The 27,037-nt window shown below is 41.1% G+C and overlaps 1 protein-coding gene and 1 long non-coding RNA gene across 3 annotated transcripts; both read right to left on the bottom strand.

The window, feature by feature from the left end:
* Window positions 1-239: 239 nt before the first annotated feature.
* Window positions 240-2,953, bottom strand: LOC146389636 (uncharacterized). Of its 2 annotated transcripts, none has more exons than XR_014798977.1 (6): window positions 2,765-2,953; window positions 2,174-2,666; window positions 1,531-1,692; window positions 1,178-1,286; window positions 953-1,072; window positions 240-810 (listed from the first exon to the last, which is right to left on the bottom strand). It is a non-coding gene; the product is annotated as an uncharacterized LOC146389636 (long non-coding RNA). The 2 variants fall into 2 exon arrangements; XR_014798978.1 differs by having other exon boundaries at window positions 1,531-1,682.
* A 2,633-nt stretch (window positions 2,954-5,586) lies between these two features.
* Window positions 5,587-7,877, bottom strand: LOC146389635 (nuclear factor 7, brain-like). The gene has a single exon (XM_084922983.1). It carries the CDS (start codon window positions 7,623-7,625, stop codon window positions 6,240-6,242), a length of 1,386 nt encoding a protein of 461 aa, XP_084779109.1. The 5' UTR covers window positions 7,626-7,877; the 3' UTR covers window positions 5,587-6,239.
* Window positions 7,878-27,037: the final 19,160 nt, after the last annotated feature.

Genomic DNA, 27,037 nt, shown 5'->3' with positions numbered 1-27,037 from the left:
ATAACTCCTGCTTTGAAATACTGAACTTTAAAAATTACCTGATGAAAGATAATTCACAGTGGCACTCTGTCAGGATCATTCTGACTATAAGATCACTGTATTAATCTGAATCCTTCTGAAATGTGCTGTGAATGAATGCTGATGCAACTCACTGTGGGAAAGCTGTTAATAAAATGAATCTGTGACACATGCAACACATTCACAGAGGAAGAGGACACAAAGGGAGGACACGCAGAGGCTGTGTTGAAGTCAGAAATCCAAATCTTTAGTCAAAAACAGGCGGCGGTTACAAACAGGAAGACAAGCAGTCCATCAAACAGTCTACAGGGTCAAACATACAGAGAATTCAAACAGCAGTAAAAAATAACTGGACACTGAAAAACTTAAAGCAATGTGTGACGCAATAAAAGGAAGCAGCGCAGTATATTCACTGAATTATCATCAATTACAACAGAGAAAAAGAGAAAAGGAGAAAAACAATGATTTCTACAAAAATAAACCTTGATGGAAACATACAGAATGTAAACTGTGTGAGTTTGGTGAACTTTGTTAGTAACAAATGAGAAAAAAAAGAGAGACAAAAACTCAGTATTCATTAATAATTAGAAAGCATCTAAACATTCTGGTCGTGGATTTTTACAGTCTTAGTTCCGCTCGCTGTCATCATTATAATCATCATAATCAATGGGTCCTGAGGTGGGTGGGGCTGTCTCTGGTGATGTCACCAGGAAGGAACAGCATCTGGCACGTGTTGGTGAAACATCCCAGTACACTGGTGTAGTTTCCTCTCCAGCTGGTTGACATGTGACACTTGAACATTAAGGGGAAGAAGAAGAAACAGTGTTAGGTCAGGTGACCACATGGTTTCTAAAGTAACTGACAGGAAGTAACCAGGCCGTTAGAAATGGATGGCATGTGTTTAGAGTTACTGGAGTTGGGTAACTCTACTTACCAAAAGCAGAAGCACACAGATGAACAAAGCTGCTGAATGTTGCAGGAACATGCTCATGTGTGGTGGTCATTCAGTGCTGCTCCGGCAGGTTAGACAGTCCAAGACTGATATCCTGCCCATCTGAGAGTTTGAAAACACACATGCAAAGATTTATTTTGTATTACAGTCAAAGTTGGATGTTCACTTTTGTCCTTTAAAAATGTTTGTGTATTTGAAAGCACTAACATTTAAGGATGACTTGGATTGTCTCCTTTAAAGGGGAGACAAGTGTATCCACTGATCCACGTCACTTTACCTGGATGATGACTCCTCTCCCCCTCACTCAGAAACACTCCTAATATAACCAAGCAAATAAATAATATTGAAGATTTACTTACATCATTACAAAAACAGCAAAAACATCTCCCTTTGATTCCATTCCTGCTGAACATCAGGCAACAAATATCTCAATAAATCACAGTAAAATGTAAAGCACATGTTTTCTCTGCTTTGTCTAACCTCTGCAGAGCCCCTGTCAAGAAAAACATATCTGTAAGCATAAAACAAATATACATTTCATAACACGTCACTGGACAAACCTCGGTCAGTTGATTTCCTCTGTGCAGTGCAGACGAGCATCAGTCAGCAAGTCAAGGTGTTGAGATGGACTGGTGTCCTTTGTGACTCTGCTGGTTCTTCTGAGGAAACACCATCGTCTCTCCACACCGTCACCATCTGTGAGCACAAACTGCTGCTCTGCTCTGCCAGCATGTAGGAAATCACATATCACACACAGGGGTGAAGAAACATCAGAGCTCAACTTTGGATACTTTAGATCTAAACAGATCAAAGTAGCTCTTAGTTTCAACAATCAGACAAACAATGATATCAAACTGATTCTGTATGAATACAATATAGTATTTTCAATACAGGTGTCAAATTAATTTATTAAAACTAATACAGATATATGTATATATATATTTTTGATAAATTAGTTTGCTAAATTATAAGAATATATTTTTATTTTTTTTCATTTAACAATTGCAACTGAAAGAAATTAAATATTGAACAAAAATATATTGTCACATTCTGAGCATGCTCAGCACGCTGACAGACTTGAAGTTGCTACAGATTTTAAGAAGTGATAATTATAGGGAAGAAACTTCTCTTTTTCATCCGTTTAATCAAACATTTGATGCCTCAGATGTCTCAGTCCTATAGCGTTCTGCAACTACAACTAACCTGAAGCTTGGATTTGGCTGCAGGTGCCCCTGTACATCCTTCTCAGCAGCACACATGTGGGTACCATTTAATCACACTTCTTCCTGAGCTTTGCTTCATCACAAGACCAAAGGTGGCATCCCGTGTCACAGTCTTATCATCATCCAGAAGAAACATTTGAAGAAACATCATGGAGAAGAAACATTTACACGCCTCCTGGTTTTGTTTTCTGATCCTGCGAAAAGACTGAGGACAACAAAGCCCAGAGAACACGAGATACACAACATCCAACATTCAGACTCAACAGCCTCCATAAATGAAGAGCACCACGTTTGTTCAGTTATAGTAGATATAAGCATACTTCACATTACTGGGTATGAATAATAATGAGGAGGCAAACTTTGAAGATGCAGAGCATGATGTCCCATCATCAGACTGTAAACAAATATCCACCAGGCTTCTTTGTTGGCAGAGGTGATGATTCTCCCATCAGGGATCAGTAGCGTGTATTAACCTGTGGTATAAGCAGCAGTCACTGAAATATTACTGTTTCAGATAAGAAATCTAGCACATAAAAGCCAGGGTGGGAGGGATCTCTGCAAACTGACTTACCTCTGCAAGTGTGAGGCTCAACAAAAATCAGACTCAGACAAACAAAAACCTCCAGCTGGGAGATAGAAAACGCTGTCTGAGTCTTGCTGGATGTTGCTGGTCAGAGTCCCACATTAGCAGAGTGCTTCTTGGTCCCACTGACCCATGTGGACAGTGACTGTGGAGAACTGTTCTGGAAAACAGAGAAGAGAATTAAAATAACAAAAAGCCAAACAGGATTTCCACAAAGACTATCTTGGAATCAGCAATCAGAAAAATCACTGGTTCATGTTTCAATTAAATATGAACAGGCTCCTTAAATGTAAGCAGTTCAGATCTGATTTAATTTAATTTCCTTCACACAGCACATTTGTCCAGGCTGACAGGTAAACATAGAATTAATCTCAGGTAACATGACGAGCAATACAGAGTTCGTCACGCAACGTCAAAGGTATGTGGCTATTTTCACGTCACGCTGTGCGCCACATTATTGTTTACATGAGATGAATTGCAGAATGGCAGATAGAGACAAAATACTGTTAATCTGACTGTCTGCAGGTTTTACATGCTTACATATAAACATGCAGTTACTGTCCCTCCATTTACAAAGGCAGAGGCGTCACGATGTGATTATTTTACATGTTATTGTTTTTTTCCTGTGTAATAATATTCAACATTGCTATCAATACATTTTTCAAAAAATGCCTCTCTGTGTAAAATGGGTTTAAAAACATAAACAGCTGTGGGATCCTGTTTGTCTGTGATTTGAACCGAGGGAACAAATCGTGGCAGGATCAGCCTGATGTTATTTGTATCCCGCTGTAACTTTAGTGTATAAAGAGCTCACATCTCCAAAATGTCAGGAGTAGTTAGTTATTACAACAAGTGTTTGTGAACTAAAAATCAAGAATGTGGGATCCTGTTTGTCCGTGATTTAAACAGCCCAGCGCGCTCTGACGAAGGGAAAACCAATTCTGCAGGGAGACCTACCTCAGCACTTGTGCAGGTGAAGCCAAAGGGAAGATTTGCTTCACCATATTTTCTAGTCTTTGGCTTAGAATGAAGTTGGTTTGGAAACATATTCAGCGATGCTTCATCTCCTGCTTTGCGTTTGTGTGGGCGCCCGTGCTGGCAGTGTCCAAGCGTCCCCCCCCCCCCATGGCTCTACGGGCCCCACACTTTGGGAAGGTCTGGTTTAGACAGTAACTTTACTACAATTATATTTTGGCTCACACTGAAGATACCGCGTTATAAAGCTGTTCTTTCGTGCTGCTTTTAAGCGAAACATGCTTTGTAGATGAGGCCAAGGGTGTTCATCCTCTTCATTTCTAACAGAAACAGTTGCCTCTGCCATGTTTTCCTGTTTCTTCTTTCCGTGTGTCCACTAGATCGAAAGTTTATTTCCTCTCAGGTTTCTTACTTTCAGTAAAGGTTCACTTTTAGAGCCCTGACCAGCATCCTGCAGCATCTGGAGCAGCTGTGTGGTGCTGTCATGGCAATAAGGATCCAAATCTGTGGGGATGTTTCCAGCAGGGGTTATAACCTGCAGTCAGCAAGGTGTGCCTAATAAAGTGGCAGTGTTTCTGTCACAGTGCAGCACCATCAGAAAACGGTGGTTTACATCTCTGTTACAGGAAACCTGAAGAGTTAAAACACAAGAGAAGAAAATCTAAACGTTACACAAAGAACATAAAAGAACTAAACTTCATAAAAACTTCACAAATGATGCTTTAAATGAAAAATAAATCCCTGTAAATAATTCAACAGGTCACATATTAGAACCACCTTAACTAAACTCTGTAGCCGGTCACTGTGGTTTGTCCCAGCAGCTCTTAGGAAACAAACTGCTAACTTCAGTGTCAGCACACACTGTTAGTAAACTATGCAACACTGAATTCAGGTTTCAGTTGTGTTAAGTTGTGAAGTTGTGATTAAAGTGTTCTTACTGACACAGGTAGGATGGTCAGGCGTCCTCTGTTCCTTCACCGTTCATGAACTGTCACTTATAAAATGCTGCCAAACATCAACTACACTCAATAACTAAACGTGTGCAGGTTAAAGTGATGGACGCCCAGATCTGCACTCCAAATACAAACAGACTAAAGGTGTTTCCTTCAGAAACAAAGACAATATTTACAAAGATCTCACAGGTAAATTGTGAGCGATCACAGCAGCATCTCATCCTGACTAACAGCTTTTAGATGCAGGGAGAGCGTCGTGGTTCAGAGGTGGTTCAGCAGATGATGAAGGCCTTTCTGTTGCATTGTGTAGTGCTGTGGATGCCATGATGGTTGACTGGGTCTGGTTCTACTGAACTCACAAACACTTCTGAGGTATTTACACCTGAAGCCTCATTGAATGTGAGTCAGAAACAAACGGCTCACCTGTGATTAATGGATGTTTCCCTGCATTTATATTTTCACACAGTTTATTTCTTACAGCAGGAAAACTGAACAGAATGTATGTAAGAGGTTAGAGTGAGGATGACGTCACTTAATACAGAAAATACATGTTTGTCTGTTTTGATGATGAAGGACTTCTTCAGCTCTGTAAACAGCTACACTTGAGAGGACAGAGGTGATTTCATGGATCAATAACAATGTGTTTATCAGCTTTCATCATCGCAGTGCAGACATGACGTCAGATCTATCAAAGTGAAGGCCGTGTCGCTGATGACGTCGCAGAGCAGAGTCGTTCTGTCCAATAAAGGATCTCAGATCAGCTGCTGCCATCTTGTGGCCACAGTTGGTTACTGTCTCTGAAAGTTGTCTCATGTTTCCTGTTTTCCTGTTAACAAAGGCTGGAGCTCATCATGCTGAGAGGGCAGCAGCATTTTGTGGCTCTTCACACATGTTCATTATATTCTGATGATCCTGGATGGAGACAAACTACAGATAAGTGTGTTCAGCCCAACTAGTTTATCTCATTACAGCAGTTTGATGTTTCCCTTTGAATCCCCCTGAAGATCCTGACAGTGAAGCACGTACATAATACTCCAGCCTTTCAACTCTGAGCTTATTTAGTTCTATTAATACACTGAAATCTCATTTGTGTCATGAAGAAAGTCTTTAATCAAACAGAATTCAAAGATCAGAAACATTTCATATATGGAGTTAAACATGAATCATTGTTTCAACAATATATTTATTGTTGTCATAAACAGACAAGAAGACAACAACAAACTGCTCCTCCCATTCAACACATGTCAGTCCATATCCCAGCAAACTAAATCATCTCCATTTACACATCAAATAGAAACATGAATCACTTGTAATGATTAGAAACTTGATAGAATTTCAAATCTAGTTTGGGGAGTCATTCAGTGAGAAACAGTGAAATGATTTTCCATGTGAAAAGGTGGACAGCAGAAACAGAAAGAAACATGAGAACTAAAAGAGAAACAAAGAGCTTTGGAACAACGAGGCAGCAGGAGGACAGCTGCAGTTTAACAGCTTCAACTCACTGACAGGAAACAACATTAGAAATATCATCATCCTCAACTCATCTGCTGCACTGACACTGACACCTTCAACGGACACACCTTCACTTTACCACCATCAACAGTGCTAATGTATGGAAACATCCTGTGAGTGAAAGTGTGTGTGAAGGTGTGTATGTGTGTGTTAGTATCAGGATCAGAGAACGACAGCTTTCCTCTGTTCCAGTCCAGATTCACTCTGATCCTCTGGAGCTTCTTCTGTACTGAAAAAGAAGTTTCAGCTGCTGGATAGAATTTTTTTTCTTCGAAGAAGCCTATTGTCCATAATCCAGACCGTATGCTTCCCTTTCTCTCCATAGACTCGGCAAATACACCCAGTTCCCACACTGTACTGCCTCCAACATCAACATCCCAGCTGTGAGTCCCTGAGTTAAAGCCCTCAGAGCCCAGGACAGAGCAGTCCCGATCAAACCTCTCTGGATTATCAGGAAGCTGCTGCCTCTCTCCTCCATATCTCACACTGGTCAGATCTTCAGACAGGATGAGTTCTGGATTTGCAGTGTTTGGGTCCAGAATGAGAGGAGTGTAGGAGACCATGTCCTTCATGTTGTTCCAGATGTTGAAGGTCAGGTTGCCCAGGTGTTTGGCCTGGTCTATCAGAGCTCCTGAGGGCAGCTGTGGATCATCCAGCAGGGGGCAGCGCTGGACTCTTTCCACTGCAGCCTTGTAGTTGTGCAGGAATGAGACGTCTTCAGCTCTCAGCTCCTCCTCTGTGGCTCTGACTGTGTCTGAAAGAGCTGCTATCTCTCTGCTCAGAGCCTCCATCTTCTCCTTCATCATCCCACTCTTCTGCTCCTCTTCCTCCCTCAGCGCAGCCAGCCTGGCCTCCTCTTCCTCTGCTAGAAACTGGTGAAGCTTCTTAAACTGCTCCTTAATCTGCCTCTCTGTGTGTCGGGCCTGGACCTTAATGTGTTCTGCTGTTTGATCAAACTTCACTTGAACTTCTTCACAAACCTTTAACTTCTTCTTTAAGGGCTCCAGAGTTTCCTGAAGTTCCTTCTTGTGTTGTTGTGCAGCTTCATCGATGGGTCTGAATCTGTGATTGGTGTGTTTTTCTGAGTCTCTGCAGACGACACACACTGGCTGCTGATGGTCCAGACAGAAGAGTTTGAGTTTCTCAGAGTGCAGACTGCAGAGAGCCTCTGAAGCTCTCTGATCTCTCTCCTGTAAGAACGACTCACACAGGTTCTTTAAAGCCAGATTTAAAGGTGGATCATAAACTGATCTTTTCTTACAAACTGGACACTCGTGTGTTGGTCTCTCTCTCCACCATCTCTTCAGACAGTCTTTACAGAAGCTGTGGCTACATGACAGAAGAACAGGATCTCTGAAGACCTCCTGACAGACCGGACAGCAGAGATCCTCCTCTGATCTGGAAGCCATTGAGTCTGTGAGTGAAGCTGAAAACAGCAGACAGGAAGTACAGTCAGTCCTGGCTCCCCTCCCTCCTCTACCACCTTCACTGAAACTTCCTTTGAGTCGTGTTTTTGCTCAAACTGACATTCAGTGTGTGGAGCGTCAGCAGCTTGAAGCAGCAGTGTTGGAGTTTTCCACTTTTCTCTCCTGTAGCTGGACTCACTCAGAGGAAGCTGCTAGTTTGGTCTGAGCTCAGTCTGATCGTCTGTGCATCTCTCTTTACTGAGGAAGAAGAACTTCCTGTTTCCTGGTTTTGTTGCATGTAAGTGATGTGAGGGGAGGAGAAAAATGTTGCTTTACCTGTAGCCTAGGTGTGCTTCATTCCAGAGTTAGACTTTCATCCTGCCAGCAGCTCAAAAGCTATAAAACAGGTTTTCCTCCATTCCAGCTGCACATGTCACAACATTACTCTTAATTTTAATTACTTTTGTAGAATCTATTTAGACTTTGAAGCAAAACTATCAGATTTCTCACATAACTAAAAGATTTGATTTAATTATGAGTAATCATCAGTGCACCTGACTCACCAATTTTGGGTAAAACACACTGCTAACCTCAGTGAGGGCCAGTCAAAACACCCTTTACCTCAGGTCACAAATAAGTACAGTATTAAAGTTCATTCTGTATGATTTTAGGATGGATTTCTTCATTTTAGCCCTGATTTTGATTTTGCTGTATTTCCAAATCTTAGACATAATGGAGGATTTCGGAACATAAAACTTACCAGAAAGTGATTATCATCAACAGTTTGGTTGCTGATGTCATAGCTAAATTTAACCTAAAAAAGATGTGACACCATTAAAAACTGCCAAAAAACTATGCTTGAGACTTGTGTCTTTTAGGGACTTTTCTAACACAAATACACTCTGCTTTAACTTAAATGAGGACCACGAATGTCCTTTGGAAACTGGTAAATACAATGAACTCTTTGATTAAACATCTGCTTGTGTTAAGGTACGCTTCATGATTTCAAGATTTATTTCTTTTCTCTTGGTGTTCCAGTCCAGTCTTGCTTTTTTCCTGTAAATAAACCTTGTAAGTAGTTCATGCATTTTTTTTTGAGTTTGCTTTGGGTCCAAACCTATGTGGAGCCTCTAGTCTGTGACAGATGAAGGATCATGTACAAAAGACGGTTTGTCTCAGGTGAGTCAGGTGATGGCCAGATGCAAAATCTAACTATCACAATATTTTCACTACTCAGTCTACATCTCTTATATTTTATTTTGTTTTCCTCTAACACACGAGCAAATTTTACAGCAAGTGCAGCAGTAAATGTATTGATGGTACATTTTACTGCACTTGTACATCTTGGAAGACTGTGTTGAATCAGCCTATGCATGACCTCTGTTACCTAAGCACTTCCCACCAGGGCCCCCAATGTTCTCAGTACTGCTAAATCTCCTGGGCACCTAGGAATTTCCATTCACCACAAAATGCAGTAAAGTTGTTTTTTTTTCTTGTTTTTTTTTTTTTAATCTTTGTACGTGTTCATGAAATGATGATAATCTACAGATAAGTGTGTAAAGCTTAGTCATTTGAGCTCACTGATTAAAAAATGTTTTAAAGCATTCATGATAACTTCATAAGAGCAGTCCTACTGTCAAATCATCAAGTGTATGACGGCTTTCCTAAACATCATCAACCTTTTATGGAGACTTTTTGTACATCTTCATTTATGCTGTTTTTGTTCACCGTGTTCTGATCTTAAACCGGTTTATCCAGCAGATAAAAATAGTGTCATGTTCTGGGTGAGTCACAGTAATTTTCCACAGTCCCTGCTCTCATCCTCTAGGCAGAGTCTTCATCAATCCTAGGACTAATGAAGCCGGTTGTATTTAAGACCAGCCTTCGCCAGAATGTCTGCTAACCTACTGGTTCTCAATTGACTCTGTCTAAGACTTCATAGTTCATGTTCATTCATCCAAGGCTCATTCCTAGCTTTTGCACCTGTAAATATTACTATCACAACATGATTGTAAATAAAACTCTTGTTCACTTCATTCTTAGCAGAGACCTGAAAATTAAAAGAAAGCTGTTTTCTTGTTACACAATGGGTTTATTAAATAATTGTTATACCTGAATACGATTACATTTTTCTTTCACAAGTACCTGACTCTTTACTTCCACACTGGAATTATCATTTTTTATTGGAATTAAATAAAGTAAACAAAAGAACAGAATTCAAATATCAGAAACATTTCATATATGGAGTTAAACATGAATCATTGTTTCAACAATATATTTATTGTTGTCATAAACAGACAAGAAGACAACAACAAACTGCTCCTCCCATTCAACACATGTCAGTCCATATCCCAGCAAACTAAATCATCTCCATTTAAACATCAAATAGAAACATGAATCACTTGTAATGATTAGAAACTTGATAGAATTTCAAATCTAGTTTGGGGAGTCATTCAGTGAAAAACAGTGAAATGATTTTCCATGTGAAAAGGTGGACAGCAGAAACAGAAAGAAACAGTGAGAACTAAAAGAGAAACAAAGAGCTTTGGAACAACGAGGCAGCAGGAGGACAGCTGCAGTTTAACAGCTTCAACTCACTGACAGGAAACAACATTAGAAATATCATCATCCTCAACTCATCTGCTCCACTGACACTGACACCTTCAACGGACACACCTTCACTTCATCATCAGTGCTGATGTATGGAAACATCCTGTGAGTGAAAGTGTGTGTGAAGGTGTGTATGTGTGTGTTAGTATCAGGATCAGAGAACGACAGCTTTCCTCTGTTCCAGTCCAGATTCACTCTGATCCTCTGGAGCTTCTTCTCTACTGAAAAAGAAGTTTCAGCTGCTGGGTAGAATTTTTTATCTTCGAAGAAGCCTATTGTCCATAATCCAGACAGTATGCTTCCCTTCCGCTGCACAGACTCTGCTAACACACCAGTTCCCACACTGTACTGCCTCCAACATCAACATCCCAGCTGTGAATCCCTGAGTTAAAGCCCTCAGAGCCCAGGACAGAGCAGTAACAGTCAATCCTCTCTGCCGTCTCTCTCCTCCATATCTCACACTGGTCAGATCTTCAGACAGGATGAGTTCTGGATCAGCAGTGTTTGGGTCCAGAATGAGATTGCTAGAACATGTTAGTAGTCTGGCAGCTTGGAGGCGAGAACGACATGATTTGTCCAGGCTGGTAAACAGGACATTACAATAATCTAAACACAATGACACAAATGTATGAACAGTTTTTTCCAGTTCAGCCGAGGAGACCATATGTCACAGTAGGGCTGGGCCATATTATACCTTTCACGGTAATACCAGTACAATGCTAGGCTACGATAAGAAAATAAAATATCGCAATAGAATATGGGTAAAACGCGCATGCGCAATGCCGAAAAAGCACGGCGGTAATGGAGAAGGAGAATGGGAAAAGCAGATTGTTGAGTGAAATGGATGAACCAGAAAAATGGTGTAACTTAACTGGTTTGGTGTTTGTCCGTCAGATACACAACAAAGCACTTTTTTTTTGTAGAACATGCAAGCGGGCCGTCGTTATTGCCGTATTTGTCGGACTAAGGTGCTCGTAAATCTGGGAGTAATCTGGGTCCAAAACTCCATCCACTTGAGGTCCCCTTCAGGTCCCAAAGTCAAACAAACACTGCAGCATCACTGAGAGTTAAAAAACTGCCTAAATTCTTCCATCTTTAATAAAACGACCAGCATTGCTGCTTTACCAGGTGTAACTATGAAGTTTAACTTCCAGAATTCATTACATTTAACGGAGTGAGAAGTTAGCTCCCTAGTTACCTAAGCATGACATAGCATGTTCTGACTGAGAGATTTCTGAAAGAATTCAAACGTACAGCTCTGTTATCACCTCCAACATAAATGAAGACAGAAAACTAAACAGCAGTGACGTTTGTAAGGTTACTGAAGTTGGGCTAGCTGGTATATAATGATGTGCTACGTGATCGCTAGCGACACAGCTATGTTAGCATCGAACAGGAAGCATGTAAAAAGAAAATAAAAATGGACCCAAACTAAACCTTCTTGAACCCTGCAGGTCAGGGAGGCAATGTTAGAGGTGAACTTGTTTCTATTAACAGAGTCCTATGAAATAAGTAAAAGCCATTCAAACACAGAGCCAGATACACCAGCCAAAACCTGAAGTCTATTAAGTAGGATTTTATGGTCAATATTACAGGAAATGATTACAGAAAAAAATCCCTGCATTAGAAACCATTAAAAGATCATTACAGACCTTCAAGAGAGCAGTCTCAATGGATGCTGCTTTTAAAGCCAGAGTGACAAATCTGTCATTTGCATAGTAAAGACCTGAACTCATTTTCTAACATTGTTTCTAATAATTTTCTCACAAATGGCAATTTTGAAACAGGCTGATAATCACCAGCAGAGCTGGCATCAAGACTCCAGTGTTTCAATAGAGGAGTGAACTCAGCATGTTTAAAATAGGATGGAGCACAACCTGCCTCAGTGAAATGTTAATGACAGACAGCCAGTGGCGGTCCTAGGCTGTTTGGTGCCCTGGGCGAACACTAATGAATATTGTGCTGAACACAGTCCAAAAGATTCAACAAGCTACATTCAGTAAAATCATAATTCACGTCGGCAGTAATGACACCCGGTTACGCCAATCGGAGGTCACTAAAATCAATATTGAATCGGTGTGTAACTTTGCTAAAACAATGTCGGACTCTGTAGTTTTCTCTGGTCCCCTCCCCAATCAGACCAGGAGTGACATGTTTAGCCGCATGTTCTCCTTAAATTGCTGGCTGTCTGAGTGGTGTCCCAGAAACGATGTGGGCTTCATAGATAATTGGCAAACCTTCTGGAGGAAACCTGGTCTTGTTAGGAGAGACGGCATCCATCCCACTTTGGATGGAGCAGCTCTCATTTCTAGAAATATGGACAAATTTATTAAACCCCCCAAAATATGACTATCCAGAGTTGGGACCAGGAAGCAGAGTTGCAGTCTTACACGCCTCTCTGCAGCTTCTCTCCTCCTGCTACCCCCCCAAAAACCCATCTCCATAGAGACTGTGTCAGCTTCCAAAAAGACAAAAAACAAACTAAAAACCAGCAACAAACAACTTAAACATAAACAATTACAAAGAAAGAACAATACATTATCCACATCTGAACCAAAGAGTAAAACAGTGAAATGTGGATTATTAAATATTAGGTCTCTCTCCTCCAAGTCTCTGTTAGTACATGACTTAATAATTGATCAACAAATTGATTTACTCTGCCTTACAGAAACCTGGTTGCAGCAGGATGATTATGTTAGTTTAAATGAATCAGCACCCCCGAGTCATTCTAACTACCAGAAACCTCGAAGCACAGGCCGAGGGGGCAGTGTGGCAGCAATTTTTCACACCAGCCTATTAATTAATGAAAGACCAAGACAGACTTTTAATTCATTTGAAAGCCTGATGCTTAACATTGTCCACCCCAGCTGTGAAACTCAGAAACCAGTCTTACTTGTTATCATCTATCGTCCACCTGGGCCTTACACAGAGTTTCTGTCTGATTTCTCAGACTTTATATCTAATTTAGTTCTGAGCTCAAATAAAATAATTATTGTGGGTAATTTTAACATCCATGTAGATGCTAAAAATGACAGCCTCAACATGGCATTTAATCTGTTATTAGACTCAATTGGCTTCTCTCAAAATGTAAAAGAACCCACCCACCACTTTAATCACACTCTAGATCTTGTTTTAACATATGGCATAGAAACTGAACATTTAACAGTGTTTCCTGAAAACCCTCTCCTGTCTGGTCATTTCCTGATAACATTTACATTTACAATAATTGATTACACAGCAGTGGAGAGTAGATTTTATCAAAGTAGATGTCTTTCTGAAAGCGCTGTAACTAAGTTTAAGAATATAATCCACCCACTGTTATCATCTTCAATGCCCTGTACCAACACAGAGCAGAGCAGCTATCTGAACGCTACCCCAACAGAGGTCGATTATCTTGTTAATAATTTCACCTCCTCACTACGTACGACTCTGGATACTGTAGCTCCAGTGAAAACTAAGGTCTCTAATCAGAAGTACCTGACTCCGTGGTATAATTCTCAAACACGTAGCCTAAAGCAGATGACTCGTAAGCTGGAGAGGAAATGGCGTGTCACAAATTTAGAGGATCATCATTTAGCCTGGAGAAATAGTTTGCTGCTTTATAAGAAAGCCCTCCGCAAAGCCAGAACATCTTACTATTCATCACTGATTGAAGAAAATAAGAACAATCCCAGGTTTCTCTTCAGCACTGTAGCCAGGCTGACAAACAGTCAGAGCTCTGTTGAGCCAACCATCCCTTTAACGTTAACTAGTAATGACTTCATGAACTTCTTCACAAATAAAATTTTTATCATTAGAGAAAAAATTACCAATAATCATCCCACAGATGTAATATTATCTACAGCTACTCTTAGTACCATTGATGTTAAGTTAGACTCTTTTTCTCCAGTTGATCTTTCTGAGTTAACTTCAATAATTACTTCCTCCAAACCATCAACGTGTCTTTTAGACCCCATTCCTACAAAACTGCTCAAAGAAGTCCTGCCATTAATTAATTCTTCAATCTTAAATATGATCAACTTATCTCTAATAATCGGCTATGTACCACAGGACTTCAAGCTGGCTGTAGTTAAACCTTTACTCAAAAAGCATCTCTAGACCCAGCAGTCTTAGCTAATTATAGGCCAATCTCCAACCTTCCTTTCATATCAAAAATCCTTGAAAGAGTAGTTGTCAAACAGCTAACAGATCATCTGCAGAGGAATGGCTTATTTGAAGAGTTTCAGTCAGGTTTCAGAGCTCATCACAGCACAGAAACAGCTTTAGTGAAGGTTACAAATGATCTTCTTATGGCCTCTGACAGTGGACTCATCTCTGTGCTTGTCCTGCTAGACCTTAGTGCAGCATTCGATACTGTTGACCATAATATCCTATTAGAGCGATTAGAACATGCTGTAGGTATTACAGGTACTGCACTGCAGTGGTTTGTATCATATCTATCTAATAGACTCCAATTTGTGCATGTAAATGGAGAGTCCTCTTCACACACTGAGGTTAATTATGGAGTTCCACAGGGTTCAGTGCTAGGACCAATTCTGTTTACATTATACATGCTTCCCTTAGGCAGCATCATTAGAAGACATAGCATACATTTTCACTGCTATGCAGATGACACCCAGCTCTATCTGTCCATGAAGCCAGATAACACACACCAATTAGTTAAACTGCAGGAATGTCTTAAAGACATAAAGACCTGGATGGCCACTAACTTTCTGCTTCTTAATTCAGATAAAACTGAGGTTATTGTACTCGGCCCTGAAGTTGAGAAAGCAGTTCAGGAGATGGCTAAATATGGGCCATCAGTTCCATCCACTGAGGATACATCAGGCAGTGAACCTTTCCCAAGGAGAACTGACATACAGGGACGTCAGCTGCCAGTGCACAGCAAAGCAAATTCTGACCTGTGAGTGCTTTAATGCAAAGCATTTCACATTCGATCAACAGACAGCACCCACAGCCACAGAAATTGTTGCAAAAAGGTCACACAAGTTTGTTTTCACAGAAAACTCCACACACGTGCACACTAACATCCGAACACACTCAGGACGTGTTCAGTACTGTTACCCAATATTCATTCCTTGTTACTTTCTGCAAATATGTTTGGTTGATCTTTCATCCAGTTGATTAATAAATTACATGATAATAAATTTGATAAGCTTGAGGTTTGTGTCTACTTGAATTGAAAAAAAAATGTGCCTTTGGATGGATATGATTTCTGCTTATATGTCAAGGTTAGTGCTGTGGCAAGTAGAGCAGGGCGATATGACCAAAAATATTTATCACAATATACATTTGAAAATTTGCGATAACGATATAACTGACGATATAACTGACACTAGACAAAATACTTTACAACTCCACAACTTTATTAGTGCAAGAAAAACCCCATCAATGTATTTTCACTTAAACAAGCAGCTTTTTTTTATGTGAATTAAAGTTATATAAAAATGTAACAGTGCAAATGCAAATTCCTTGCTGACAGTTTAACCAAAAGGCATTTCCAGTGGAAATCAAAGGATTGATTTTAAGTGTGCCGTATTTTCCAAACAACGCGGTAATAACGACGGCCCACTAGCATGCTCTACCAAAAATAGTGCTTTGTTGTGTATCTGAGGGACGAAAGTTAAACCAGTTCCACACCACTGAAGTTGCAGCATTTTTACAAACCAATTCTGGTTCATCTGTTTCATTTAACGATCCGCTTTCGCTCTTCTCATTCTGCGTCGCCGCCATGTGCGTATGTAAACATAGGCACTGCGCATGCGCGTTTAACCCATATTCTATCGCAATATTTCATTTTCCTGTCATTGCCCAAAATTACAGCGGTATTACCGTGAACGGTATGATATAGCCCAGCCCTAATGGCAAGCAAGATGAGGACCCAAATGCAGGACTCACAAGACCCAGAGGGATAGGGAGGCAGCTGTATTAGTGTAGCAAGCAATTCAAATATAAAAGCACCAATAACCAAAACTCAGGAAACTAGGAACTAGAAACATGGAACTAAAGCTAGGAAACTGGAAAACTAAGACTGGAACAGAAAACTTGTAATTACGTGGCGCTCTGCAGAAACACACAGCAACAAAGGATAATGACGTGACAATGGACAGAGGAAAACACAGGGTTTTAACACACCAGAGAGTGATGAGGCAATGGGACACAGGCGGGAAACACAGCTGGGACCAATCTGACAAAATGAGGCAGGGCGGAAGAAAAACTGAAAACTCTGAACCCAGGACACAAGACTGTCTCAGATTTGGTGGACCCTCGTATTTGGAGGCCATGGATCTTCCAAATCTCAGCCAATGGTCCTCCAAATCTGCCCCCTATGGGGCCATAGTTCATGGGACCCGGCCGGGCACAGCCGGAAAAAAGGGCATGGGCCCATCCTCCTGCAGGCCCACCACCTACAGGAGGCGCCGAAGTGTCAGGTGCAATGTGAGCCAGGCAGTGGCCAGAGTGGAGACCCTGGCAGGCTGATCCCCGGCTACCAAGACTAGCAATTGGGACAAAATTAAAATAAATAAATACAAAACCAAAACTCAAAAATGGTACAAGACCCAGTATGACCAGCATGAAGTCAAAAGACATACAAACAACACGTCACATGGAAGTAAAGTAAAATCACTGGTCTGCTTTGTGTGAGACTGACCTTTAAATAGAAACATGTGGAGAGTTCCTTTAATATTACAATGATGTGTTATTGATTGACAGATTGCTTTACTTCAAACATGTAAAAAAAAAAGAAAAGAAAAATAAACAATTAAAAAAAACCTGACATAAATGCACTGTTTCATTCAGTTGCCACGGTGACATAACAGGTAAAAAGAGTGACAGTTTTCTGTATCTGAGAACTCTGACTTTAAGGACACCTGCAAACCCATTAATCTGACTTTGTACTTATACCATTCTGGTCATGTGATCATGTGGTTTGTAGGAACGCTCCTCTTCCTCAGAGGATCCACCTGTGCTTCCTCTCTTCTCTCCTCCACCTGTTACAGTGAGGGAACGTCCTCCATGATGGAGGAGCTGCTGGAAAGTGCTGAGAGTTTCCTCCAGAGTGAGACCTCTGTCACAGTTCACAGTGGCGTGTCCAGCGGGGTGGCCTGGGGGGGCACAGGCCACCCCCCCAACCAGACTGGCCACCCCAGGTGCCACCCCGAAGCTAAAACAATAAAATTTAATGAAATATCAAATGTACGATTATGGTTTCACAGTGAAGCTCAGATGTCCGAGGGTAAGTGAATACAGCACCGGCTTCTGCACTATGAGCATCATGTTAGCAAAGGAAGGAGAGCCAAGCACGAAAGACGGCACCGCAGAAAACATTTTTTCAGCGAAAGATTAACAAGTTAACATAGCTGGACTAGCCATCGGACATTTGCACGGTGGGCTGATGACTTATTTATTTATTTTTTTTGTAACGGCATGAACAATGAGAGGTGGTGGATTGGCCAGATGCTGGCCGATGTGTAAAAATAACTCAGTTGTTTGGTGGTGGCTATGGCGGAGCTTCCACAGAGGCAACAGGTGGATGAGGGAAGGGGAGGCAGGAGGAGCAGAGACCCGAGGCGGCCGCTGGTTCGAGTGTCAGATGAACTGAACTTCAGGTAAGAAGTTATGACCTGCAGTCTATCTGGGTCAGATATAAACCAAGTTTAGGTGGAGTTTACAGGGCTCGCAAAATTTCAAAATCCCTGGTAGCCCTTCGGGCAGGGACTCTTCAGTTTTTGGTAGCCCAAAATAAATTTAAGTAGCCCGAATAAAAAAGAGCAATTTTTTGATTGATGTTTTGTTTCCTGTTTTGTTTCCGTTACAATATTAATGTATAATATTGTAACGGAAACAAAACATTAGTCAAAAAATTCTTTAAACACAAATTACAACATTGTATAAAAATTACAATCATCAACTCAAATACTTGGTTCTAATTGAACAGAAATTTCTATGAACTTGTAAGAACTGTGTAGGACATGAATCAGTCTGTGTCAGATCCTGAATTTGAAATTTCCACTGAAGTCACAGGAAAGAGGCAAGTGGAACCAAGATCGAGGCCATTTGCTTTTTGAAGTTTGCAAAGACTGCTAAATTTTGCCAGTGGTAGTTCACTCTTTGCAACATAGTACGCTATTCTAAACTGATTTTCAGGTTTATTTTTAGTATGTTATTTGCAATTGGTGTTTGTTCCGGGAAAGATATTGCAGACTGAGCAATAATGCATTTCTTGCATTTCTCATGGGTTCTAATGGGGGCCTTTCTTAAAATGACTGGTCCCAGTAACAAAGGCGCTTGTCGACTCAGAAATCGAGGGAAAAGCAACAACACACCCGGCAGAACATTATGTTATTTACACGGGTGCACATAAGTGGTCCGCATGTGCGCATTCGCTGTCAAAATAAAAGACGCGCACCAGATAAGAAGTTGCAACGCGCGTTTGCGTCCATATAAACGGCACTGTTTTTGTCCGCTAGAGTGGGATTTTCACGGCACATTCTGCACCACATCTCTGTGCGTTCATCATTTGTTTGAAGCCAGCTCACCTCCTGCAAACACTTTTCCGAGAATACGCACTTCTTTTGTGGTTCGGACTCCTTCTGACAGTTCTTTGGAGGTGGAGGAACACCAAAGTAATTGCTTAAAGGAGCTTCTTCGACATCTTTAAGAGTTCTAAACAAATGTCTGTCCTCCTCCAGAAAATCTTATGTACGCAAACACGCGGTGCAACTTCTTATCTTGTGCGCGTTTTTTATTTTGACAGCGAATGCGCACCTGCGGACCACTTATGTGCAGCCCTGGTTATATAGCTCATCATATCGCAGCCACAGAAATTCTTTTGTCCATGAAACCATAAAGCTGCACTTTCTTTTTGCCTTATAGTCTGATTTGTCATAACTTTTCCGTTTTGTGGTAAGCTTTTCTTTGGCTGTCACTTCTTCACCCTGACCTGTTTTATTTGGCTCAGCAGAACTAAAATATATATCCTGCTGCTTTTACACACGGACTCACATAAGCTCAGCGATTCTCTGCGCGATCAACCTCTCACATGTTTAAGCTTGCTGCGGGAGATTTCACTTGTCATGTTTGCATAGTAAGCTAACGATTGATAAGACGATGTCAGAGGAATTGGTGCGCAAATTATCGTCACTCACCAATCAGTGCTGTCGCTCTCTATAAAACAGTTCGCGCGATTGCAAAGTGAAAGCAAAAAACAAGCGCAAATTCAAACACGATTTCAATATGTCACATATTGACAGTGGCTCACCGATGCCAATGACATAATTACCCAGCTACATTTCCGAAAGAATGCAAAAGCATTGAAATATATTTTCCTATGATAGCCCGACGGGCAGGGCAGAGACAGATTTTGGTAGCCCGACTGGAAAAATCGCTAGCCCCGGGACGTCGGGCTAGCGATTTTGCAAGCCCTGTAAGTTTATTTTCATTGTGCTGACTTTTTACAGTCAGTTACAATAACTCATACTGTGTGAGCTAGCATGATGGAGTTTTTATACAGCTGTTCGGTTGCTATGATGTTACTGATAGTGAACTTTATTTTATTCATAAGGTTAGTTAGTAGAGTTGCCAACGGCTCCTTAAAAAATGGAATGGTCCCTCATTCAGAGAAAATATTATGCGTTTGTATTGAGCTGAGAAGAGACGCAGTTTGTCCGGGACTTTAGCTAGAATGGAAAAAGACACAAAGCTGGAGTTATTCTGTGTCTTTACGCTGCACAGCTGCCTCTTCTCTTATCTCTCCCCCCCCCCTCTTTTGTTGCTATTTTAATCATGAAACTGATCAATGATCAGCTGATCGGCTTTTCTCTCTTGTTTATTTATTGCCCACTTTGCACCAGAAACAGGAAACCAGCGGATGTCGCGTTAAACAACAACAATACTTTTCTTTTTTATTCTCATTTCAAATATTTAGCTTTTATTAAATAATTATCTGAATCTTGCGAACAAAGTTTTTGTCTGACGTAAAATGTATAGAAATCATACATATACCAAAAAGACAGTGTACATCACTGTCACAACAGCGTTTGTTTTCATTCAAAGTCTTTATGGCTTTAATACCTGGTGGGCCGGTCTGTAGTGAAAATGCCCAATTTTTTGTCCCAGTCCAGCCCTGCAGGTTAATACTGGCAGTGTCACCATGCCAGCTGACTGTATTTCATCATCAGCCAGTGTTGTTCTTTATACATCAATATTACCAAAGTTTACCAGGCAGCATATAAAGTATTTACTTGCTTTCAGGTGTTATTCGAATGTTAGTCTTTTCATTTGTTTCCCCACTTTTTTCCTGTTTCAAAATCAAACACCAGTTTGTGAGAAGATTATCTTCTTTTTTTTTTTTAGCAGGCATTGGTTTGGCATTGGCCAATTTGCCAATTGTATGTTAAAAATGTTCGTATTTTATTATTCAAAAATGTTTTTGCCTAAAACATATGTGCACTACATGTCAGTAAAAATACTATGCAAATATTGCTGTCCTTGACTGCTGAATAAACACTGACTGATTGTATCTCTTGTACTTTATCAACGCAGTATCTAAAAACTTTGCAACGTAGTGGTTAAAATCTCATTCTAATAAGAGTTAAAAGCGCATTCGGTTATTAGGTTTATAGGGTTATTGAATTATGGTTAACGGTTGGTAGAATTATTTTTAACATTATCTGCCAATTATATCTGCCACCCTTCTCCAAATCTGTGCCCCTACCTGGCCCCCCCAACAAAAATTTTCTAGACACGCCACTGACAGTTCAGAGGATCTACGGCAGCAGAGACCTTCATGCACACTAAAAGTCTCAAACACACAACAACAACATCACACTGACTCCACTCTGACATCACTGATCAATAATGAAAGAACACACAGATCAAACTGATTGATCAGCCATCAGAGGAGTCGGATCAATGGAGCTGCTTCTGTTCCTGATGTCCCCTGTTTGATGCTGGACCTGAACTCTCCCTGCAGAGGAGACACAAGACAGTCAGACACACACAAACACAAATATCATCTTTTACAACTGACGAAGTTTGGGGTCTCTCCAGTGATCCTCGGGCTTTTCTAAGTAACGCTGTGGAGAGCATCCTCACACAGAACATCACATCCTGGTATGGGAACAGCTATGTTAAGGACCAAAAAGCTCTTCAGAGAGTGATCTGTACAGCAGAACGCTGCTGCAAGGCTGCTCTCCCCTCCCAACAGGACATCTACACCAGTAGGTGCTGGACAATAGCCCAGCTATTGAAGGACCTGTCACATCCCAGAAAAAAACTGTTCCAATTACTGCAATCAGGCAGAAGGTTCTGCACCGTGTGCGCAAAAACAGAGAAACTCAAGAGCAGCTTCTATCCTGAGGCCATCTGTGTGTTAAATCAGGACATGCCCCCAGCATACGTGACTGAGACAGGACTTATTGTTACCACATTCTGATATCATGTCTGATCTAGTCTTTTTCTCTCTCTTATTTTCTTTTCTAAATGTACCTGTATATTGTTTACATGTTTGAAATAAATTAACAATCAATCCTTCTGGCTTCACTACGGCACAGGACACGTTAACACGCCACTCATGCAAAGTAGATTCTGAGATTCAAACTGTAAATTTACAGATTGTTTTATTTTATTTATATAATGTATATAATTCACTTACTGCACATAATGTCCTCTTTGTACATATTCACTCACTGTATATAATGTTCTCTTTCTTGTTTTGTTGCACAGTCGAGCAGCTTCTCAGGACACATTTCACTGTGTGTTGCACTTGTATAACGATGCACATGACAGCTAAAGAATCTTGCATCTTGAATCTTTAAATATGAACATGAAGACAGAGACAGACAGATACCTTTGACTTTCAGCGGGATTATTTTGTATTGGATGATACTGCTGCTGTTGACTATACAAGTATACTCTCCACTGTCTCTCTCTGTGGGGTGATTCAGGGTCAGACTGAGGTCTCCAGTTCCCAGCAGGTCTTCATTCATCTTTGTTCGGTCTCTGTAATCTGGTCCTGTTCTTCACGCTGGTCAGAGCCGCTCTCATATACATGGACCTTCCTGTCATCACTTCCCTCCACACCACTACAACGTCTTTAGGCAGGTTTCCAAAGACTCCACCCCCTCATCCACCTCCACCTGACAGACTGAGAGGACAACAAACAAAAGATGAGCTGTACAGACAGCAGCAGCAAGTGTTCAGAGTTGTAGAGAAAGCTGAAGGACAGAAGCAGATCAGAGCAGAAGGTAACAGGACAGAAAGTTAAAGCAACTTTTTGAGCTGTTGGAGATGCTGAACAAACGTGTGAAGAGGATTTGTTACTTTGTCTGGAGGCTAAAAAGGCCCTGTGCATCTGCACTGCCTGCATAGAGCATGAAAAGGTTTTACTCTAATCCTCCTGCAGAGTAGTTTCTAGAATAAATAAAATGAAGTAATTCAGGAGGACAGCTCCAGTCCACCATTTCCAGTGTTTCCAATCTCTTCCCCTGGCCTTATTAAGCTGATTCCTAAACATTGCACCAGCAGCTAAACTGCTAGTCCACATTCAAAAAACTGTGGTTTTATCTGGTCCCCTCCCCAGCAAGACAAGGGTTGATATGTTTAGCTTGCTGGCTGTCTGAGTGGTGTCCAAAAAACAATGTGGGCTTTCTAGATAATTGAGAAACTTTCAGGATTAAATCTGGTAGGAGAGACGGCATCCATCCCACTTTGGATGAAGCAGCTCTTATTTGTAAAAACCTGGTCAAATATATGAAAACGTCCAAAAATGTGCCCTAAAGGCTGATTCTGTTCATCTGGACGCAGCATTTTCAGTGGGAGAAACGTTTCATCACTCATCCATTCTCTCTTGGCTCTTGACAGAGGCGGTCGCACTTTCTCCCTCTCCTTCTCCCTTATCTTTCCTGCTTGGGAAGTGTTAATAAAGTATTTAAATATCCTTTGTGTGGCCATTATCAGTTGATAGTGTGCTGAGCCTCGTGGAGTGGTGCACAGATACTTTTACATGTTCATTCACTGCAAAAAATAATACAAAATCACTCATTTGACATCTTTTTTTTTTTTTTTGCATGCTAAATCGAGCACTCAGATGAAACAAACCTTGCACCCTCCTAATGAACTAAAGGTGAGAAAAACATATCAGGGTTTTCAAACTGTGCTAAAGAGCCAGCAACATGTGGCTAGCTTATCTAGGATTATTGTCTCAGACAAGGTGCCAGCTCAGAGTTCAGCTTCACACCTTGTTAAACCAGATCAGTGGAAACAAGTCCAGACGCGCACAGATCACTTCTGAGGAAAGAAGAAGACGTTCAGTTTCCTCATAGTTTCACACCTGAGTGCTACGGTTGGAGGCGGCTGCTGCGGCACACACAAAGCTCCACCTTCACCCCGACATGGAAACATGCACTGAGAGAAGGCCTGAAGCTCAGCCAATCACAGAAGAGAATCGGGAATGAAGTTGATCAGCTGAGAACAGAGACGGTGATTTGAGGTTCAGCTGTCAGAGTGAGGCTACCTCACAGTGGACCTGAGCCCCTTTACTTGTGCATCTCCCATCAGTTCAGTTCTTTGGGTCCCCACAAAAGCAAAGACCTCTAGGGCAAAGGTGAGGTGTTCTTCCTATTCTTCCTCCCCGCAAGGTGACATACAAAGAAACAGCAGACAATCCTTCGCCTGTACGTGTGTGTCATGGTCCTCCAGGCCTGCTGTGTGTCGCTGCCATTTCTCTCTCAGTATGAATATGTAGTGTTTTTGTGTTTGTTTCTTTAACCAGGCCTGCTGGATCCAGGATCCAGGACCTTCACCCTCCTCTAACCGTGCTAGTGAACCAGCTCCCATCTGTAAGTCTGCTTTCCTGTTGTTGCCTCAAAGATTACTCATTTGTCATCTCCTCTGTGCAGCAGCCCTGGTGTTGTTTCCCCGCAGAGAGAGAGAGAGAGCGCCAGCTGTGGAGTAGTGCTGGTAGAAGTGTATCGAGGCTTCAAGACGACCTGAAACCGTCTCCACAGTGACACCTGCTGGACAATTTGGCTATCACCACATCTTGATGATAATATTCTGTGAAACAGTGACACAGTAACATTCGTGTTGCTCACAATAAATCAGTTTGTAAAGCCAAACACAGAGAGGAATGACTGCAGCGTTTCCTGTAAGAACCATGTGTTTGGGTCACTTTAGGTTTTCTGGGAGTTCATGTTATCAGGTTTGTTTAACACACTGTCAAGCAAAGCTAGAGGCTGACATACCATTAGGTTTTGTTTGTAATGAATTAAAAATCACGCTGCTGTGGATGTTTTATCCTGTAACACTGGCACGATGTTTTACTGAGTCTGTGAACCTTCATTACTTCTGTTGTTTATGATAAATTTGCAGCAGAAGCATTGGTGGGAATTAAAAAGGAAAAAACGAATTTGCCATGAAACCAGTTAAGAAGTAGATCACCTGTATTTAATGGATGTGTTTTTTGAAACTTTTCTTTTTACAGATTATTTTCTTTCTGGCGGTGCAGTGTGTGAGTGTCGGGTTACAGAGAGGATGACGTCACTGTTTTATTATAGAACTCCTGTTTTATTTCCTTCCTGAAAGCAGAGAGCAGGTTTTTATTGAGATACTGAAATTCTCAATAACATTCATTTACAGCACAGTGTTGCCTCCTCTCTCTCTCTCTGCTGATAGGAGTAAATGGAGCTCTCGCCCTGAGTGAGTCCTTGGTGACATGAGGCCTCGGATTTTCTTCTCCTTTCAAGAGACTGAAAGGAAGCTCAGTCGTGTGAAAGCCTGGCTTTCAACATCCCATTACTCCTGTCTACCTTCTTTATCTCTTCGACCGTTTAACCCTTGGCTCTACCTTCACACACTTTCTTTCTTGATTGAAAAAGAACAAACTCTGGGACTGAATTCAGAAGTTCAGATGGTTCAACTTTAGACTTGAGAGGAAAACAAAGGACTAAACTTTGGGATGGAAATACAGGATTTTACACACCAATGAAATGAATGGGACTAAATGAGAGGAGAATTTAATGCAGCTCAAGTTCAGAATCATGAGGCCAGATTAATGGCATGGTTAGTCACACCTGACTCTCAGGTGTGACAGGTGTGCCAGCAGGAAAGAGTAATAATAACCTGCATCCAGAGGTTTGTCATGCAGGATTAAAGGAGCCAGGCTTTGTTCACACAGCTAGGATTGTATTTTACACTGACCCTGGGTCAGTATAAGTATCATACAGTTTAAACGAAGCACTGAAACTTGCACATATTTATTATAGATGCACTGAAGCTAAACGAGATATTTACTGTCAATCTGTGGCTGCGATTAAACACTTTACTGGAAGTTTTATTAACTAGTAACTTCATCAGTCATGACAGAAGCTAATGTTTCTGTGCTAACATCGTTTAAACCAGTGGATCCCAAACTTTTTCTGCTGGGCCCCCCTTTGTTTTACAAGAAAGATCCCCCCCCCCTGCGCACAAACACGTCCTCCAACCACACACACCCATATTTTGCTCCATTGCGGTTTATTTCACACCTCAAACATTTAGTAAACAATTAAGCAAATACAAGTAATCTGCAATAAATTACAGGTAGTAAGAAAATAAACTACTAACTCTTTTACGCTACGTCCACACCTACACAGGTATTTTTGATCAGCCAGATGTTATTTGTATCCCGCTGTAACTTTACTGTATAAAGTTACAGCGGGATACAAATAACATGTGACATGTGGTTTACATCTCTGTTACAGGAAACCTGAAGAGTTAAAACACAAGAGAAGAGAAGAAAATCTAAACGTTACACAAAGAACATAAAAGAACTAAACTTCATAAAAACTTCACAAATGATGCTTTAAATGAAAAATAAATCCCTGTAAATAATTCAACAGGTCACATATTAGAACCACCTTAACTAAACTCTGTAGCCGGTCACTGTGGTTTGTCCCAGCAGCTCTTAGGAAACAAAGTGCTAACTTCAGTGTCAGCACACACTGTTAGTAAACTATGCAACACTGAATTCAGGTTTCAGTTGTGTTAAGTTGTGAAGTTGTGATTAAAGTGTTCTTACTGACACAGGTAGGATGGTCAGGCGTCCTCTGTTCCTTCACCGTTCATGAACTGTCACTTATAAAATGCTGCCAAACATCAACTACACTCAATAACTAAACGTGTGCAGGTTAAAGTGATGGACGCCCAGATCTGCACTCCAAATACAAACAGACTAAAGGTGTTTCCTTCAGAAACAAAGACAATATTTACAAAGATCTCACAGGTAAATTGTGAGCGATCACAGCAGCATCTCATCCTGACTAACAGCTTTTAGATGCAGGGAGAGCGTCGTGGTTCAGAGGTGGTTCAGCAGATGATGAAGGCCTTTCTGTTGCATTGTGTAGTGCTGTGGATGCCATGATGGTTGACTGGGTCTGGTTCTACTGAACTCACAAACACTTCTGAGGTATTTACACCTGAAGCCTCATTGAATGTGAGTCAGAAACAAACGGCTCACCTGTGATTAATGGATGTTTCCCTGCATTTATATTTTCACACAGTTTATTTCTTACAGCAGGAAAACTGAACAGAATGTATGTAAGAGGTTAGAGTGAGGATGACGTCACTTAATACAGAAAACACATGTTTGTCTGTTTTGATGATGAAGGACTTCTTCAGCTGTGTAAACAGCTACACTTGAGAGGACAGAGGTGATTTCATGGATCAATAACAATGTGTTTATCAGCTTTCATCATCGCAGTGCAGACATGACGTCAGATCTATCAAAGTGAAGGCCGTCTCTCTGATGACGTCGCAGAGCAGAG

This window comes from Perissodus microlepis, chromosome 3, assembly GCF_051167445.1.
Source record: "Perissodus microlepis isolate ML-2025 ecotype Zambia chromosome 3, ASM5116744v1, whole genome shotgun sequence".
Classification (NCBI taxonomy): domain Eukaryota; kingdom Metazoa; phylum Chordata; class Actinopteri; order Cichliformes; family Cichlidae; genus Perissodus; species Perissodus microlepis.
Note: the sequence above shows the minus strand (reverse complement) of the source record. Positions and strands in the feature narration are given on the sequence as shown.

Coding starts and splice junctions, on each gene's coding strand:
- LOC146389635 (XM_084922983.1), bottom strand. CDS start 7,625: ATGGCTTCCAGATCAGAGGAGGATCTCTGCTGTCCGGTCTGTCAGGAG.